General features: G+C 47.2%; 1 protein-coding gene across 6 annotated transcripts in view; it reads left to right on the top strand.

The window, feature by feature from the left end:
• Positions 1-19,607, top strand: part of LOC138527575 (zinc finger protein 773-like) — a 285,026-nt gene that overhangs the window by 112,748 nt on the left and 152,671 nt on the right. For 5 of the 6 annotated variants that reach the window (XM_069638895.1, XM_069638850.1, XM_069638858.1 and 2 more), the window contains one exon: positions 5,004-5,130. In XM_069638895.1, coding sequence (XP_069494996.1) covers positions 5,004-5,130 — 127 coding nt within the window. Of the gene's footprint in view, positions 1-4,988; positions 5,131-19,607 lie in introns of those variants that run through there. The other variant, XM_069638886.1, reaches the window with a different exon arrangement.

Below are 19,607 nucleotides of genomic sequence, written 5' to 3'. Positions count from 1 at the left end.
TAAATAGGGACAGTTTAGGACCTACAGACACACACACATTCACCCATCAACTGAATTACTGGCAAAGCGCTCTGCAGGAGAACCCAGATCCAAGACTCCTGAACTCTGAAAGCAGAAGGCCCAATTCCAAAGCTGAACCCTTCTCAGCTGGCCTTTAAAATCTTGCAACCTGATTTTACCCCCAGACTTCCAAGGGGCACATCAAAATTTGAACAGCCTGGCTGTGCTGTTTTCTGCTTCTGGCCAAGAACTCTTGCCAGAACCCAGAGATCCAAACCAGTAGAGCAGAGCTGTAAACAGATAGCTGTAACTCCAGAACCCACCCATCAGATCCAGTCCAGAGTCCAGAGTGCTGTGCTGTGTGCAGAACCAGGTGCCTGAATCCTGTCCGTTGGACTAGCAGATTCCAGTCCAAAACCGTTGACCAGATCTTTGACGGCCTATTCCAAAACCATAGTTGTGAGTATCTTGCATAGAATTGTCCATAGCCAATCTCTTATCCTTAAGTAATCCTATCCAACCCATTCTATCGTATCCAGAACTGCATTGTAGAATCTCTTTCTTGTTTTTCTTGAATATTTTCCTCACCCATATAGTCCTTTGATAATTGTAGTGATAATATCATCTTTGCGCTAATATTTTTGCTGAAGGAAAGACAAGTGTCTTGGCGGTCAAAAGTCAGAGAGGAGGCGCCGCTGTTCTGGCGGCTGTCCCTGGGGTATCTTGCATCCTCATAGCCTCCCTTAGTGTTTTGCCGAAAATCACGTTTCTCATGCGCTGAAAAGTTTGCTGCAGATTTGCATTTGGCTCAATTTCATCACATGTAAATAAGCTATTCTTCGCATCTGACTTCAGAATTCAGTTTCCAATCTGCTAGTTATTCAATCATCATTGCTAGTGTTTACCTGAAACTATCCAAAGTTGCTCCCACTAGTTTTGAATCCACTTGAGAGAATTCAATTCATTTTTCAGTGTTTTTACCATTAATTCAAAACCACATTCAAAAGCATTTGACCTGTTTTGAAATCATTCCTGTTTCTCTCTGCTTGCTGGGGGAATTGGGATTGAAACTGCATTTGTTGAGTGTTTATTCCTGAAACCTGTATTTTCTCCTTCCATCTTCATCTTGCATATTAGGGGGGATTGAGTAACGTGCAGGGGGAAAGAGTGATTACATTGCATTTGATTGAACACACAAGTATTTTTTCTGTGCTGCATTAATATCCTATCATTGCATTTGACCGAACCCCCACAAAGTTTTATTCTATGCTACATTATTCTTCTTATCCATACTCCTACTGATTAAAGAAATTGTTGATTGTAATATCACCCATTGGTGATCATTGTATAAATATTAATAGTGTGATATCTAGATATTGTTCAAATTCATAAAATATATATCTTGTTCAAATCCATAAAATAAATCTTAACTTTGCAAAACAACCTACTTCTTGGTTCAGTGAGACAGGGGGGGATTCAAAGAGAGGGGCGTGATATAAGGGTACATCATTCAGAAATAAAAGAACTTGTAGACACAAATATATAATAAGGGTTTCAATTGTGCATCACACGCTAGGCATTGACTTAGGTGTAGTGCTGGGTTGAAATCACTTACATAGCCATGCGAGGGCTTTTCTTAAATGTGATTGCATACACTCACAGACTTGAAAGTCTCTTACTTTTCTTCTATTACCTCATTCAACAAAATGCCCTCTGGCTTCTTCTCTTTCAAGCACTTTATTTGCTTCTTTAACGTTTATTCGTATGCAGCATGACTGCCAATACGCCCGGTGTCCCAGTTTCCCTTTCAGGGACTCAACGACTCTTGCTGGCGTATTTCCTTCTTGCAGCAGCAAGCCGGTGGCAGTCGTTCGACATCTCTCTCCGTTTCACTGCCTTTGGTCCTTGGCTTCTCACGGTTCCTACTGTGCTCTCTTACTTCATGTCCGGCTTCTCTGAGGTAAACACTGCAGCTTAACACCTGCGAACGCCCAGGAGCCCTGAGCTAGCTTCTGGCGTTACCTCAGCAGGTTCTTTCTCATCAACAGGTTTTCTTCTCTGCCTCCTTCAGCCAGATGGCTCCACAGCACTCTCTGCAGAGTCTACCGGTCCAAACAGAGAAGCAGCTTTCTCTTTCCAGCAGCATGCCCCAGTCATCTGTGGCTGCTGTTTAAATCTCCTGTTTATAGGTATGTGCGCACAACAACTAGAGCACAACCTGTACTCTTGGTCTTTTCCGCTCCGCAATACTGGGCTTATCTTCCTCATCCCAGTATCCTTGTAGTTATGGGAATGGTAGTCTATTCTTCATTTGTTCCATACAAAGTCTAGGTAAGTGTTCTTTAAGGGCAATTCAGCTCTGAATGACTTGCAGGCAGAGTCTGAAAAGGTGTTTCCATTAGACTTCCATACAGATCTTGAGAACAGGTCTTCGGTATTCTTCCTGGATGGACGAGGGGAGGGTGTAACAACATGCCATTAAGGCATTGAGTATGGATGGAGTATCCTCGAGAGGAAGAGGAACACCATGCCTTCTCCGATGGTGCCCTGATACTCCCCCGGAGGTTGTCTCCCCATGTGATCCTTCCACATATAGCAACCCCCGTGGTCAGTATTACATAGCGGCTGCTGTGCCCTGGCCACATGTGAAGAGGTCACTGCTGGGAAAGAAGTGATGACACCAGTGGATTCATCACATTTACCTATGACTAATGCTTTGTTTCATGATATTCCTGGAACGCTAGGTTTCCAAGACAATGTGTGGCAACTTTCCTCACCTAAGTCCATGATAGGCCAGTCATATAGCACAGTGAGCTAAGTGCTCGCCCCTGATGTCTGTGTGCGGCCTGCGGTGGCAGGTTCGAATCCCGGCAGGGTTAACTCAGCCTTTCATCCTTCCGAGGTCGATAAACTGAGTACCACTCTTTGGGATAATAATGATGACTGTTATTTAAGCGCTCTGAGACCTATGGGTGTGTAGCACTATATATAAGAAATACATTATTATAATTATTCCTGTTCGGATTCTTGGTCCATGATTTCCTCTATGCCAGCATTGACTTGTGCCTTCTGAGTAGTGCTTGTATAGATTCTGTCTTTACAGTTTCTGTTCTTGGCTTCTTTCTATGGCTATCCTGTACCAAGTTATTTCTATCCACTCTGCTTTTCAGTCTTGATTACAAATTTCCCCACTGTTGTGTCTCATCTCTGTATCCGTATACAGTGTGACCCCTGGGTTGATCTCTGTTAATATCAGATAAGGGAAAGACTTCTGTGGCCTTAGTCTAGTTCAATGGAGTCTCTCCTGTCTCAGTATATTGTCTCCAGCTTTGGCCTTAAACAGAGTACAACCATCTCATTAGCACGTTCTACCCATAACATTGCTGTATGATTGTTGTTAAGAGTAATCTGCTGGTACCGATCCCAAGGGCTTTCCCTAATCCCCCTGCAGACCCCTTATCATATTCCAGTACACACTCTATTCTGATCAATCCGTGTTACCCTGCATATTTGCCTGCTTTTTTTTTCTCTCTGTCACTTTGCTTTCAGTCAGCGCCTCCCGCTACAGGTCCTTTGACTACCTGTCTCTGCAAAGACCAGCCTGGTATGTACCTTGTTTCTGTTGTATGCTAAGACTTACCTCCCAAGTCGCTCCCAAACTACAGTGTGTACTCTGACATGAATCTATTGCCCTGTTAGCTCCCGACACCTATGCTACCTTGCTAAATAGGTTGTTGTACCTGAATTGAGCCGTGGGACTCCGAAGATCCCTGACCCCTGATTTATGAAACAATAAGGCATCCACTGCAGTTGCAGCTCTCCAACAACGAAGAGGGGCCGAGCAGGGCCAGTTTCTTTCTTTCTGCCATTTCTTCATAGTGGCCATTGCTGATCGCTGCATGCATTGTGTCCTGGTGGTCCTCTGTCGCCGGAATGGTGGTCCTTTTTTCAGTCAGAGGTGTCCAGTGTGCAGAACCGATCAATAGGAGCACTGAACTGCTGATTAGCCGCACCCAAAACCTGCCACCAAAAGCGTGACCTCTGCACCGAAATTGACTGGTTATCCTGGAAGCGGAAAACAAGAATGACTTTCTATCTGGGGACTTTAGTGCAGGATGTGTTCATTGATCGGTCACTTAGACGGGGGAAAAGAGGAAAGTCATGGTGAGACTGATGAGGGGTGGACTTGGCAGATATCTGGTGAATTTTCAAACCTCGCAAGAATGAATGTAAGCATTATTCCCAGGAGCTGCTGGTTCTCATACTTTGGTAAAAGCACTTCGCCATCCCTATTCTTTTAAACTTGTCAAAGATCATTGCAAAATGAAAACGGGGCGTTGGGGTATAAAGCCAGGATGCCGAAAGGAACATTGAAACTGTGCCTTGGTAGGTTTCTTGAAGAAAGTGGCAGTGGCTTGTAGTGATGAAAGGGTGGCATGCCTTTTTTCTGCAAATATAGGTTGGCTCAGAACTTCGTCTTCCAATCCTTCCCTGCAACTGTATCCCTTTTGTCTGAATAGGAGTTCTTGCATTTGCATTTACATCTTATAACACATCCCACTTGTAGTGGAACTGAAACGTGTGGGAGTTTGCACAGTATTTACTCTGGATGTGTGGGAATGCTGAGCCAGTAGGATGTAACTTTGCTACAACCTCCGTAACAGCAATGTGCTACCTCCTGCATCCTCAGCATTCATACAACCCCAGTGCTAGAGCTGCACTAAGCCATGCAGAGCCCAGCACAGCACTGGCCCAATGGTATATAATGAGATATTGCAGATTTAATACTACGGCTCAACAAATGCAGAGAGGTGTTGGGTGTTGCTCCGCAGTAAGATTGAGTGTCGGAGGTAGCAGACCACTGACATCGATGATGCTAGAATGCTGAGATGCACAGGACATTGCACAGAACTGATTGCAGGAATGTTGTGAGGAGTAGACATATATTTCAGCACCTCCCCTTACGTTGTATTGCGCTGATATTGAGCATGTTGTTATTGCAGGCCTCTGTGACATTCAGTGATGTGGCTGCCTATTTCTCCGAGAAGGAGTGGAGGGTCCTTGCAGACTGGCAGAAGGAGCTATACAGGAAAGTGATGCAGGAGATCCACAAGGCACTGATATCTCTGGGTAAGAACTGTGCTATAGCTCACTTGCAGTGTACGTCTTCCGTCCGCATTGGGGACTGGCCCTTGCAGATGGAATGTTGCCTCCATCTAACGTTATTGAGCATAATAGTGACAATATGGTACAGAAAGGCTTTTTGGCTGCACAACTCAGCTGCTGCCTCAAGACCCTATTGACATGATGGCATTCTCCCTATTTGCTCTACATGTGTATGTTCTCTTGTATATTAGCAGATTGGAATGGACAGAGCATGCCTGTAATTCTGGCTACTGTTTATACCCAGTCCAGAGCACTTTTCAACCAGGCTGTCGGCGAATAATGGTAGGAAGCTATTGCCAGTTGTAATGAAGCCATATCTGCACAATTACAAGTGGCAGAATGGCCATGTTAATCCCCAATTTGCAGAGTCCACTGGATCACATGGGGATTTTGGAGGAATTACTGCAGTAATTCCTCTAGATTTTGGCAGTCATGTGGGGGAAATACTTACAGCTATGTGCTGGACGTATCTTCTCCACATTAGCTCCAAACTCGTAGTATGATGGTGTGATAGAAGGGTCGCTAGTTCTGGTTCCTCAGCATATTTTTTCCTGCCCTTCTATACTTTTAATGAGCCCCAAAACACTAAGTCATGTAATGTATGCAATCGGAGTAGGTTGAAGAAAGGAATCGAGAGTGGTGTTTTTTCTCAAAAATGTACATCGGCAGCACATGTCTCCAGTAAGAGTGGTGGTGAGATTGTCTTTTCTTGGCCTTGTGCATTTTGGGAGCATCTTTTGTGCACCGAATATCCACATTCTTTGCCATGACAATTGAGTCATATATGTGCATATAAAGGATAATCCAAATAAACAGAAACAAGGGTAAATACTGCAGCAACATATGTAAACAATACTTTTTTGTGGGAGAGTGTAATGTTGTTTAAAAGAAAGGTGATCAAGCTTCACATTTCCTTTGGGTGGAGGGGATTGACTATATCGTCAAAATAAATACAACAGACCCACACAGGGTTCCAGATAAGAATTTGAGGTAAGAGCAGTCTACTCTGTATTTTGGGATTTAGGTAGTAGAAGGATTTGAAGAGCGTAAAAGCATGGTGGCATATTTTTAGGCATGTGAAAATACATTCTCATTTGAAAATGTATACATTGTTCTTTGCAATTGAAACATTCTTTGTAGCCAGCAAGCCCTATATAAGACAATGCACATATGTTACCATATCTGCGGTTTTCAAACTCGCGCACGCTCTAAAAGTCTTTGTGATGGTGGAGTACCTACATCTGAGCAGTTTAGGTGGCGCTACAATAAAGGGACAGACACATGCATACATGTTATTCACTATCTTTTGAAGAGGGAATTGGCCTAATATTGGTGAGTAAATCTGATTTAGGGAGTAAAATAGTCAAGTTTGCCTCTGGCTGGAGCGGTGTGCCCATACCTAGATCACCATAAAAAGAATCTTACAAAACTTCAATGGACAAAGGATAGTTCTATATGTCAGAACTAAGCTGACTTGGTAAAGTAACCAGAAACACATATATACTAAAGAAAGATAGTAAAAAGATAAGCTTGAAAATTCATTCCTATGGCACATTGTGTGCAGTCACATCTAAACCCATTCTTTACAATAATTGACTCCAGTTTATATTCATTGGCCTCACATTGATCCTCAACCGAGCACCCTGCTTGTAAGAAAGTAAATAACAATGTTGATCAGATTCCTCCAAGCATTCTAAAAATGTATTTAAAGAAAATCCGATCAAGGATTGCGACAGTTCATATCTCATCTTATTTGTAATGAAAAAGTAGTTTATGCATTTCGGTTATATTGACATCATTGCTAGCCACTCCTTCAGAATCTATGTAGTGGTCACAGCATTAAAATGTTCAACAAACTTAATGTGAGGCTTGTATGAAAGCTTAATGAACTTTCGCTGGTGTGCAACACATACTACTGTGCTTTGCTAGTCAGTGTCGATTCATTTTGGCAGAATGGGTCTGGTTCCCATTTCTAAATTTAGAATATCATACGTAGTCTGAGGCATCAAAAGGTGGTACGGTGTGCACCATATGTGTCATAGATGCTCAAGCAATATCATTCCATGAGAAAACAATTCTAAAATATAAAGTGAATAGCCCATTCACATCACCGGCAATGGTCTGTACTTCGGCTCAGCGTTTTTACTTCTGTACTCTTCTGTCTTATGCATGTGCAGCAAGACCTGCCACACAGATTGCACTCGCCATTAGCCTTGGCAGGTGATCATTCAGTCAAAATTGTTGTTCTGTGTGCATGCAGAGAAATGGCATTTATTACAGGAAGCGAGTATCTTGTATTCCTCGCTAGTAGCTTCCAACTTGAAATTGTTCCCTTTGTAATAAGAACAGGCTAAAGAAATGAGTTTTGGAGTATCTTTTCTGCACCCGCTATCCATATTATCTTGACAGTGATGTTCTGACTAATAGCATAACTTTAAGTCTGTGATTTCCATAGATCTTTGGTGCACAAAAAGTGTTGATTGTTCATTTGATCCACCTGTTCCGTAATTAGACATATATATAAAAGAACCAGGCCAAATCTATTTCTAGTACTCTTAACATCACATACAGAAAACTAATGTACATGTTCTTTCTAGCAGACCAGGATGTAGCCACTAGCACTTGTGCTATCCTATGTTGGGTCCTAGTTAACACTTCCTTTCCAGTTTCCGAAGCGAGTTTCCCCAGGCGTGTATGCTGTATGTGGATGAATAAGACTAATTTCTGCTAATTCCCTAGCAAGATGCTTCTCTCCTAACAACTGAGGCAGCTTTTGCTCAATGGATACTTTGCATCTCTTTTGAAATAAAATCAAACTCTGTCCATGGGAGCAATGACAATTATCTGGAGCATGGACAGCCCTCCCACACATTATCCGGGCTTGCTCGGAAGCTGCTTTATTAATTAGTCAAACTCATCCGAAAGATAGGGCAAGTGGCCAAGGTTACAGAGCTGCAGCCCACCAGACTTCCTGAACCTGTTACCCAGAACCTGTTCATTTTGACTCTTGAGACTGAGTTTGCCCACAAAGTAGGATGGACTTGTGCTCAGCTGTAGGTGAAGGGCCTGCTTAGAGATCTGACTGCAGATGAAAGGTAGTTCGAATGGATTGTGTCCTGCCACGTATTCCTCATCTTTGATATTCAAATCATCAGCTTTGCTGCTTCTGAAAAAAAAGTCCACACCAGAGGGTGCTGTGCTCGATGGTGTGGCATCGATGTGCCTCGAAGGATGCTGTAGAGTGTCAACGTTATCCGCAGTACAAATAGCTTGAGCTGCGCCGTTGGCTTCAGTTCCGTTTTTCCAAAAGCTTTCGTTTCGTGTGTTTGAAAACAGCTCTTTAGTCTTTCGTCAAGATGTCTTCATCTTCAAATCCTTCTACCCCAAAAACTAGCTTTAAAAAATCCCAGGATTGCGGGAAGATGTCGATCACTGATCCCAATCGAGTTTGCCTATGGTGCCTGAGTCTCGACCATCGGACCGATGAACTCGGGTCCGGTCAGACCATGACGCCTAAAGCTCCCAAGGAACGGCAAGGTAAATTGGCGGTGGGGAGGGAAACTTCAAAGAGCTCTTCAAAGAGAATTAAACACTCCGGGGAGTCTAGGGACTCGTCCTGGTGTAAGTCGAAGAAGTCTCGATCGAGGAGTCGGTGAGAAAATCTTTGTCTTCTTCGAAGAAGGCGAAGAAGAGACATCACTGATCTCCCTCTTCTTCTTTGTCTTCTGACTCCACAGAGATTATTACTTGTCCATCTAAACATGATTCCCCTAAGAAATGGGAGGCCTTCAGAACCTCAATGATGCAAATCTTTGAGAATGCGGCCCTACCACCTCAAAGAAGTTGCACAAATACCATGCCCCCTCTGATCCCTCGGATGACAGAGGAAGGTCAGAGACTACTAAACGCTCACAATCCGGTGAGAAATCGTCGAGGGTACAGTCTAGAAAACCTTCTCTAGTACCTAAGAAAAAGAGCAAGTCAAGCCTATCGGTGCATAAATGGAAGGCAATGCCAGACAAAATGGCGTCAGGTTCCAAACCTTCATCGACACCTATGACGAAGGTTCCGTCAACACCATTCTCAATGCCTTTGTCAAAGGCGCCATCGAGTTTATCGAAGCCAGCGTCGACGATATGGACTTCATCGACGACTTTGTCGAGTACAAAATCGATTCCTATAGCGTCATCAACGCCATTAGTGAAATCTATGCCAACGCCTTCATGGCCTCAACCCTTGGGTTGAGGCCATGAAGGCGTTTATACCCATGTACCAAGAAAATACTTTTTCAAGTCTATGGCTTCCATTTATGAAGAGGAACAATCCTCTGAAGAGGATTCTTCCCCATTTGGGTTGAAGTACGGAACAAAGTATGCTCCTGAGGAGCCAATTGATGCAGAATCAAAAATGTCTGATGTTTATGACTACTGTCTCCAATCAGCTAGTGGAATAGACATTTCGCCTGAATTGGAGTTCGACAGACCTGAATAGGGTTGTAGAGTTTATGGGCTGGAATAGGAGTTCTCCCATCTACGAACAAAATTATATGACAGACCTTCTGAGCCATGGTCCTCAGAAAGATCCAATGCTACCTTTCCATACAGCCCTTCAAAAGAAAGCCACAGCTAATTGGGAGACCCCAGAATCTGGACCAGCAGTAAACAAAAAGTTGCAAAAAAATGTACACCATCATCATCTGATACAGACTATTTAACTAAGCACCCTACACCTGAAAGCTTAGTGGTCCAAGCAGCTACATCCACAAGGCAGTCTGCTTACCCATCAATGATAAAAGAATTGATGCATGGTCTTGCAAGATTTTTTCTTCAAACAGTATGGCTTTAAAGTCAACCAACGTTACTTGCACCCTTTCCAGATTCACCTACACCCTGTGGGTTTGTATTAGTATGGCAGCTGAGCACATTCCAGAGGACGAGGAAAGAGATGGCTTCCTTGCTATTGTGAAAGACTGAAAGGAGGCAATGGGGGAATGTCTCCAGTCAGGACTGTACACTGCTGAGAGCATCAGCAGATCAGTGGCATCTAGCATCATGCTATGCAGATTTGCGTGGCTGAGAAAGTCGGGCTTTGCACCGGATGTGCAGGCCAGACTACTCAATATGCCCTTTGACGACTTGAGGTTGTTCGTTAGCAAGGCGGACAAGAGGCTGGAGAAGCTGCAGACCTCTAAGCCGGCAGCTAAATTACTTAGCGCCGCCATACATTAACCTCAACAACACTCCTACTCAGGCTCATCTTCCTGGAGGGGTCGCTCTTTCGTTTTTATTCCTCATTTGGAAGAGGAAGAGGACAGGATAGTCAGAGGACAAAATAGATTTCCTCGTGGTGGACGAGGAAGGGGTGCTAGATCAGCCCCAGCAGCAGCAACTGTCCCCTCAGCCGCTACTGCAGCCGCCTCTAAGCCACTTGGAGGTCTTGACCCACAAGACCCCGGTGGTAGTCAGAATCTTTCAGCATCTGAACGAATGGCAGGGCATTACTTCAGATGCTTGAGCACTGGAAACAGTAGCCCAAGGTTACTGCCTTCCTTTTCAGAAAAGACCTTGGGACCATCCACCGGGATACAATGTTAACCCTGCTAGAGAAAGATGCAATAGAACATGTACCTGTATCGGAGAGGAAAAAGTGTTGTTATTCCCCCTACTTTCACATTCCCATGAAGGATGGAGGGTTGAGACCCATCTTGCACTTAAGAAATTTGAACAAATTCCTCAGGAAGGACAAGTTCAAGATGGTTACCCTTTCTCAGATCCTTCAGGTTCTCCAACTCCAAGGCTAGTTGGTATCATTGGACCTTCAGGATGCTTACTTTCATGTGCCAATCCATCTCAATCACAGAAAGTACCTGATGTTCACGGTTGGCGGATCTCTCTATCAGTTTCGAGTTCTGCCATTCGGGCTAACCTCCGCCCTGAGGGTTTTCACCAAGCTGATGACGGTAGTGGCAGCAAGTCTCAGGAGAGGGGGGATTCACATCTACCCCTGCCTGGGCGATTGGATAATCAGGGCTCGTTCACCCAAACAAGCCCAGGAACATCTCAGAATCACCTGCCTCTTCTTACACAGACTGGGCTTCTCCCTCAATTATAAGAAGTCCCATATGATACCATTCCAAAGACTCCAGTTCTTCGGAGCAGTGTTGGATACTTCCTCGGGGAAAGCCTCGCCTCCCGAGGTGAGAGCTCAACACATTCAGCAGATGGTTACAAAATTCCAGAATGCCCAACACCTTCCGGCCTTTGATTTTTTGAGGTTGCTCGGCCTCATGGCATCCTGCATTTTCCTAGTGCCTGAAGCCAGATTGAGAATGAGATCCCTTCAATGGGCTCTCAAGACTCAATGGTCCCAATTTTCAGGGAATATGTCGGATCACCTGCGAGTTCTGAGCAGAGTTGCTCAAGACCTAATTTGGTGGGCTTGCGAGGACAACATCCTCAAGGACAACCTTTTTGGCAACAATGGCCAGAGATAACTGTAGTGATGGATGCCTCACTCACGGGGTGGGGAGCCCACACCAATGATCTGACAATCAGCGGTCATTGGTATCCATCGGAGTCCAAACTACACATCAACCTTTTAGAGCTGAGAGCAATCAGATTAGCGCTGAAAGCTTTTCTGCCCTCTGTACGGGGAAAGAATGTCCTGATAATGACGGACAACACAGTGGCCATGTACTACCCCAACAAGAAACGAGGTGTAGGATCACAACCACTGTGCAGAGAGGCAATGCAGCTCTGGTTCTAGGCAATACAAGAAGGAATCTCTCTGTCGGCAGTTCACCTAGCCGGAGAGCAGAACACGGCGGCAGACGCTCTGAGCAGGAAGAACACAGTATCTCACGAGTGTGAACTAGCACAGGAAGTCCTTCAAGAGATCTTCACCCTTTGGGGAACCCCTCAAGTGGATCTGTTCGCGACCGAGGTCAATCGGAAGTGCGATCAGTACTGCTCAAGGGAATTTCCTCAAAGAGGAGCTCTAGGGGACGTGTTCGTAGTGGACTGGGAATTTCCACTCCTGTATGTGTTTCCTCCAGTCCCTGTGATTCCTCATGTAATCAGGAGGTTGAGAAAGTTCAGGAAAACCATGATCCTAATTGCCCCGGATTGGGCCAGGAGGATGTGGTACCCTGACCTTTTGGACATGTCCATCTGCCCTCCAATACGTCATCCACAAAAAAAAGGATCTTCTCTCGCAAGAGGAAGGTCGGGTTTTCTATCCAGAGGTCAAGACACTCAGCCTTCACACATGGTTTCTGAGAGGCTAAGATATAAGGATTGGGACCTCCAGGACGACGTAACAGAGATTTTGCTTTCGGGAAGAGGGCCAGCAACAAAATCCTTGTACCGGTGTTGCTGGAATAAGTTCAGTAACTGGTGCGAGGATAAGAATGTGGATCCATTCCTATGTGGCACACCTATGGTGCTTTCTTTCCTGTTACATTTAGCCAATCTGGGGCTCCAGACCCTGTCTGTGGATGGTAGTAGCCTACATTTAACCAGAACCGACTTTGTAAGCCACAGTTCAAAACGCAAGCGCAGCATTCCAGAGCGATACTGCAACGATGGAGCACGCACCAAATATGGTGGAAGTGTGCGTTCTTTTTTTGGTGGAAATCTATTCAAGTTACCATTTTTGTGTTGTAAACATAGATCTCTTGTTTTGATGCAATCAACCTCATAGATCTTGGTTTTGGCTGCGTTGTTAAGCAACTAGTCGATTGATACATTGGCTTCGGCTTAGGTATGATACGCTTTGTGTGTCCACTATGTGACAAATACATGCTTTGTAGAAAAAACATAATTGGCCAAGGTTTTTAGAATTACATTTTAATCTGTTGACATCAGAAATGTCCTAAATAATGAACATAAACACCACTGATGGAGGACTCATAGGGAAACCAGCCCCAGTTCATATCTCAACCTTACATTTGGAGTACATTGAGGGAGATGTAAAATTTGCTTCCAATAAGTAGCCTCCCATTTTTCAAATTGGAAATTTGAATTGGTAGGTAAGGTTTCCAGGCCATATAAAAGACTTGGGACTATTTTCATGTTCCAAAAGAAGCATGCTGGTTTAATTGAACATTTACCATATTTGAACAAGATAATTTTTGCCTGAGATATGGCTGTGGCTAGCTTTGATTCTATTCGCTCCAATTGGGTCCTGGCATTACTGTGGCCTTCAAAAGACATGCCCAAATAGATGTAGTGTGGAACTACAGTCAAAGGTATTCTATTAATCACCCAGGTAAAGGCAGCTTTTTGAAATCTTTTTAGAGAATAAGAAACTATCTGAGTTTTATCTGTATTAATACGTTGTTCATTTTTTGTAAGCATATTTGTGTTTTTGATATGAGTACCAGGTCGTCTGCATACATTAATGCTTTTATCGGTTGATCATTAAGCTTGGGTGAGTCCGGGTTTATGTTTTCAAAGACGTCATGGACAAAATAGTTAAATATTGCAGACTCCAAGAGACAGTCTTGTTTCAGGCCTCGTGCTGTTGGAATAGATCTTGGTAAGAGACCTTCAAGAGACAATCTGACTTGTATCGAAGTGTTAGAATGTAGACCTTGAATGATATCAAAGAGAGTTGGTGGACAAAGGTCTCTATTCAATTTTGAGAGGAGAATCACTCGTGAGATGGAATCAAATGCTGCATTGAGGTTGACAAAAGCGGAAAAAACCAGTCGCTCACGCAAAAGGCCTTGCGGGAACGCAAGAAGAAGCTGTCGGTAGGTCGGGTGTCTAAGCCCCAGAAGTCGAGGTCTGCGGGGCTTTCGACGGATGACTCGAGTGGCGACTCTCCGCGTCATCGTCGGAAGTCCAGTGGGTCTCCTTCCAGGAGTCGGTCTCGCCACTCCTCCGCCTCTTCGAGGCATTCCCGGAAGCGCCAGCATCGGTCGCCTTCCCCGTCCTCTTCCGAGGACTCCGCCCGTTGGCGGGTCGCTTATCCCTCCATGCAAGCGACACCGGAGGAATGGGTTTCCTTCGGGAAGCAGATGCTAGCGATTCTTGAATCGCAGGGCACCGGTCCATCCGCGCCTCCCAGTGGGGTCGGTCGGCACCGGTCGAGAGACACCGCTCGTACGCCTTCGGGCTCGGGTGGTCGGCACGGCTCACGGGAGAGGTCCCGCTCGGACAAGGGTAGCCGTTCTCGCCATGCCCGTTCCAGGTCCCGGTCCTCGACGCGCTCGAGACTGCGTGATCCTGTGCAGTCTTCGAAGAAGACGTCGACGCCTGTGGCGCCGAGGTCGTCGACGATTTCTCTCGAGGCTCCACCTCCGAGAGGGTCGTCGGCGCCTAGGTCGTCGAGAGACACGCTCGGAGCTCCGGCTTCGAGGTCTCTATCGTCGATGCTGGCAGCGCTGCCGCTGACGTCGATTCGCTCAAAGTCGACGCTGTTTCTGGCGCCTTTCGAGGCGGTGGTGTCGGAGGGGCCCTGTGGCATGGGGTTAGCCCCTAGGAAGGCTCTGGCTAAGGTCAGGCACTGCTTTGGTCCCCAGATGTCTTCCTCTCCCCGACTGGAGTACATTTCAGAGGGTGATGAAGGCTCTGATGACGGCTTGGTTCCGGTTCCGGTACCAGATGAGCTTATCTCGGGCCATAGCCAGTTTGATGACCTGAGGCAGTCACTGCATGATGCCAGGGGACTGGACGCCTCTCCGGAGGTGGAGTTTTGTAGGCTGGAGCCTGGCACTCATGCCGATTCTTCATATCGGCGCCTTATGTCTCGGGTCACCGAGTACTTGGGTTGGTCAGCTCCCCCAGGGGAGTTCGTTTAGGATGATCTCACGGACATCCTTGATCTTGGTCCCCCCACAGACCCGGTTTTGCCATTTCATATGGCTCTGCAGAGAAGGGTGGCGGCGGCTTGGACTGCTCCGGAGAGTCTCCCGCCAGTGGGCAAGTCTTTGTCGCGAAAATACCGTCCAGCCAGTAGCGACCCCTGCTACTTGTCCAGGTACCCCACTCCGGAGAGTTTGGTGGTGCAGGCGGCTACGGCTCCGGCAAAGCAGGCGTCGTATCCTACCATCCCTCCAGATAGGGACGACAAACGTTTTGACGGCTGGGCGAAGAAAGTGTTTTCTTCAGGGGGTATGGCGCTTCAGGCGGCCAACTCCATATGTGCCTTGTCTCGTTTCACACACACTCTGTGGAACTGTGTTGCATTAGCGGCTGAACGTATTCCCGAAGGGGACGAACGGGATGGTTTCCTTGCTATGGTTCAGGATGGCAGGGATGCCATGTGTGAGGCCGTTCAGTCGGGTTTGGACATGGCAGATTGCGTCAGCACCGTGATACGCAGGTTTGCGTGGTTGCGGAAGTCTGGGTTTGCTCCTGATGTGCAGTCCCGGCTCCTCAACATGCCCTTTGGCGGTGAACATCTTTTTGGCAGCAAGGCTGACGAGAGCCTTGAGATGTTGGAGACCTCCAAAGCTGCAGCGAAGTCGTTGGGCGCTGCAGTTCGCCAACCTCGGCCTTTTCGTCCTAAGGGACAGCAACGGAGGGGAGGTTCCTTTCGCTATTACTTGTCCTTCAGTAGAGCGAGAGGAGCTAGCAGTCAAAGAGGCCACCGTAAGAGTGCCAGAGGTGGAAACAAGGGTACTCGAGGTGCCAAGGCCGCTCAGGCAGTTGCCTCTTTGACCACAGGCAACACCGCAGCCGCTACCACTCAATCAAGAGGCCAGGTCCCATGGTTCGCCGGTTGGGGGAAGGCTGGCGCAGCATCTTGTACAGTAGCGAGCCATTACTTCAGATGTGTGGGTTCTGGAGATCATAACCCACGGCTACTGTATTCCTTTTCGGCAGAGGCCTCACGACAATCCACCTGGGAACCTCTCTTTGAAGAGTCCGGATCCGCTCCTTGCGCAGCAAATTCAAGCCCTGCTGGAGAAAGGCGCCATAGAACTGGTGCCTGTAGCGGAGAGGAACAAGGGATGGTATTCCCCTTATTTTTTGATTTCGAAGAAAGACGGGGGATTGAGACCCATCATGGACTTGTGCGGTTTGAACAAACTCCTCAGGAAGGACAAGTTCAAGATGGTTACTCTCTCTCAAGTCCTCCAGGACCTTCAACTTCAGGACTGGTTGGTGTCTCTCGACCTCAAGGATGCTTACTTCCATGTGCCGATCCATCCCAAGCACAAGAAGTACCTGAGGTTTGCGGTTGGCGACTCGCACTTTGTTTCGGGTCCTGCCGTTCGGATTGACCTCCGCCCCGAGGGTTTTCACCAAGCTCATGGTGGTGGTGGCAGCGCATCTCAGGAAAGGGGGGATTCACGTCTACCCCTACCTGGACGATTGGTTGATCAGGGGGAGCTCTCCCGAGCAAGTCCTGGATCATATGTCCGTCACCTGCCACTCCCTTCACAAGCTGGGCTTCTCCCTCAATTTAAAGAAGTCCCATTTGACATCAACGCAGCGGCTCCAGTACATCGGAGCAGTGCTCGACACATCCCTGGGGCAGTGTTTTCCTCCCCAGGTGAGGGCTCTTCACATTCAGCAGATGGTGCACAAGTTTCTACTTGCCCAGAATCTCCCAGCGTCCGAGTTCTTGAGACTGCTCGGCCTCATGGCATCCTGCATTCTTCTGGTGCCAGAGGCTCGTCTGCGGATGAGATCTTTTCAGTGGGCACTCAAGCTCAAGTGGTCTCAGTCCTCCGGCAGGCTGTTGGACCCTGTTCAGGTGCCGCCCTCGGTCGCCCCGGACCTTCTGTGGTGGGCCGTCGAAGGCAATCTGATGAAGGGGGCCCCATTTTGGCTGCCCTGGCTGGAGGTGACGATCGTGACGGACGCATCCCTCCCGGGATGGGGAGCTCATGCCAACGAGTTGACAGTCAGCGGTCGTTGGTCTCCGTTGGAGTCCAGACTCCATATCATTCTGTTGGAGCTGAGGGCCGTCAGGCTTGCCCTGAAGGCTTTTCTGCCGACTGTGCGAGGAAAGAGTGTCCTGATTCTAACGGACAACACGGTGGCCATGCACTACCTCAACAAAAAGGGGGGGGCAGGGTCACTTCCTCTGTGCAGGGAGGCGATGCAGCTCAAGTTCTGGGCCATCCAGCAGGAAGTTTCGATCTCGGCTGTTCATCTGGCCGGAGACGACAACGAGACGGCGGACGCTCTGAGCAGGCAGAGCACGATCTCTCACGAGTGGGAGCTGGCTCAGGAGATTCTCCTGGAGATCTTCGCCCTTTGGGGGACCCCTCAAGTAGATCTCTTCGCCTCCAGTGTCAACCGAAAGTGCGAAAGGATTTGCTCACGGGAATTTCCTCCAAAAGGAGCCTTAGGAGACGCGTTCGTGGTGGAGTGGTCATTCCCACTGCTGTACGCGTTTCCTCCAGTCCCCGTCATCCCGCAAGTACTTCGGAGGTTACGGAGGTTCGGTTCCCGGATGATCCTCATTCCTCCGGTGAGGGCCCGGAAGACGTGGTACCCGGACCTTCTCGACTTGTCCATCTGCCCTCCACGTCGTTTTCCCTACCCAGACGATCTGCTCTCACAGGAGGGGGGGTCAGGTTCTCCATCCAGAGGTCAGATCCCTCAACCTTCACGCTTGGCTTCTGAAAGGTTGAGGTATAAGGATTGGGACCTCCCTGAAGACGTGATGGAGGTGTTGCTCTCAGCCAGGCAGCCGGCAACAAAGTCTCTGAACCGTTGCCGTTGGAGAAAGTTCTGCGACTGGTGCAGAGTTAAGAATGTGGATCCTTTTGAATGTGACATTCCCATGGTTCTGTCTTTTTTGCTTTCTTTGGCCCTCAGGGGCTTGCAAGTGGGGACCATTAGGTTACCTGGCGGCGCTGTCCATCTTTAAGCGCTCGGCTGAAGAATGTTCCTATTTTAAGATTCCTTTAATTTCTCCATTTTTTAAAAGGGCTATCTAATGTGTTTCCTCCGTCACCTTTTCTGGTCCCCGGTTGGGATTTGAGCCTTGTTGTTAAGTTTCTTATCGGTGCTCCGTTTGAGCCTTTACATTATTGCCCTTTGAGACTGCTATCTCTTAAAACTGTGTTTTTGGTTACGGTTACTTCCGCTCGCAGAGTGAGTGAGTTACAGGCACTTTCAGTTAAGCCACCCTTCACTGTGTTTCATAAGGACAGGGTTGTCCTTAGAGTTCGTCCTTCTTTTCTTCCGAAGGTGGTTTCCGAATTTCAATTGAGCCAGAAGGTTTTTCTTCCGGCGTTCTATCCTCCTCCACATCCTGGTAAGGAAGAGGAGAGGCTCCATAGGCTTGATCCTAGGAGAGCTTTGAGCTTTTATATTTCGCGCATGTCCCGGGTCAGAGTGGACGATCAACTTTTCATTGGTTAGGCTGGAAAGCGTTTGGGACAAGCTGTGACGAAACAGACTTTGTCTCGTTGGATTATTTTAGCTATCTCCGAGTGTTACCGCTTGGCGGGTAAGGACCCTCCGGCTGGCTTGCGGGCCCATTCTACCAGGGGAGTGGCTGCGTCTACTGCCCTGCAAAGGGGTGTTCCTATTCGTCACATCTGTGATGCAGCCACCTGGGCTTCAGTACATATTTTTGTACGTCACTACTCCCTCAATTCCATCAGAGGGCAGGATCTGGCCTTTGGCAAGGCAGTCCTATATTCCGCAATTTGATTGGGCATGCTAAATTTGTGTTCTAAATTCTTTTCCCACCTCCTTGCTTGGTACTTCTTTGGGAGTCTGTCATAGATATGGAATACGTCGGAGGACCCAATCCCCTCGAAGAACAAGTTACTTTCTTACCTGGTAAAGTTCTTTCGATGGGATGGTCCGATGACGAATTCCATATCGCTCCCTCCCTACCTTCCCCGCTGCAGAATTTCTTTTGAGATTGCAGCTTGCGTTCTGCAAGGCCTTGTGTGTCTGACTGGCAGAAAACTGGTGGCACACATACAGGGGGGAAAAAACTATAACTGAGGCTATGGGCGTTGTGCGTCCTACTTATCACATTGGGTGACGTCGGCCGTCGGAGGAGGTCCTCGGGGACGGGGCATCGACGTCATCGACGCAGGACGCAGACGCCGAAGATTTTCCAAAGCAGCACAGCTGTGGACATTACCTGTCATAGATATGGAATACGTTGTCGGACCATCCCATCGAAAGAACGTTACCAGGTAAGAAAGTAACTTGTTCTTCCTGATTACTAATGCTTCTATCCCTGTTGCTCAAAGCGTAAAGACGCTTGGGGTTACAATTGACGCTGAACTCTCTATGCGCTCTCACGTGGCTAAAAACTGCGCCACATGTGGTTGGATTAATAAGCAACTCTGCTCACTGCGCCCTTTCTTGTCTGTTCACAATAAGTCTCTCCTTGCCTCCGCTCTCATCAACTCAAGGCTAGACTATTGTAACAGTCTTCTGGCATGTACATCTTCCGCCAAAATCGATGCCCTTCAAGTCACCCAGAACCATGCTTGGCTTGTCAAGGCG

The sequence above is a fragment of the Ambystoma mexicanum genome, chromosome 1q (assembly GCF_040938575.1).
Source record: "Ambystoma mexicanum isolate Mex_15411 chromosome 1q, UKY_AmexF1_1, whole genome shotgun sequence".
In the NCBI taxonomy this organism is placed as follows: domain Eukaryota; kingdom Metazoa; phylum Chordata; class Amphibia; order Caudata; family Ambystomatidae; genus Ambystoma; species Ambystoma mexicanum.
The sequence above is the reverse complement of the archived record's forward strand: the minus strand, read 5'-3'. Positions and strand labels throughout refer to the sequence as shown.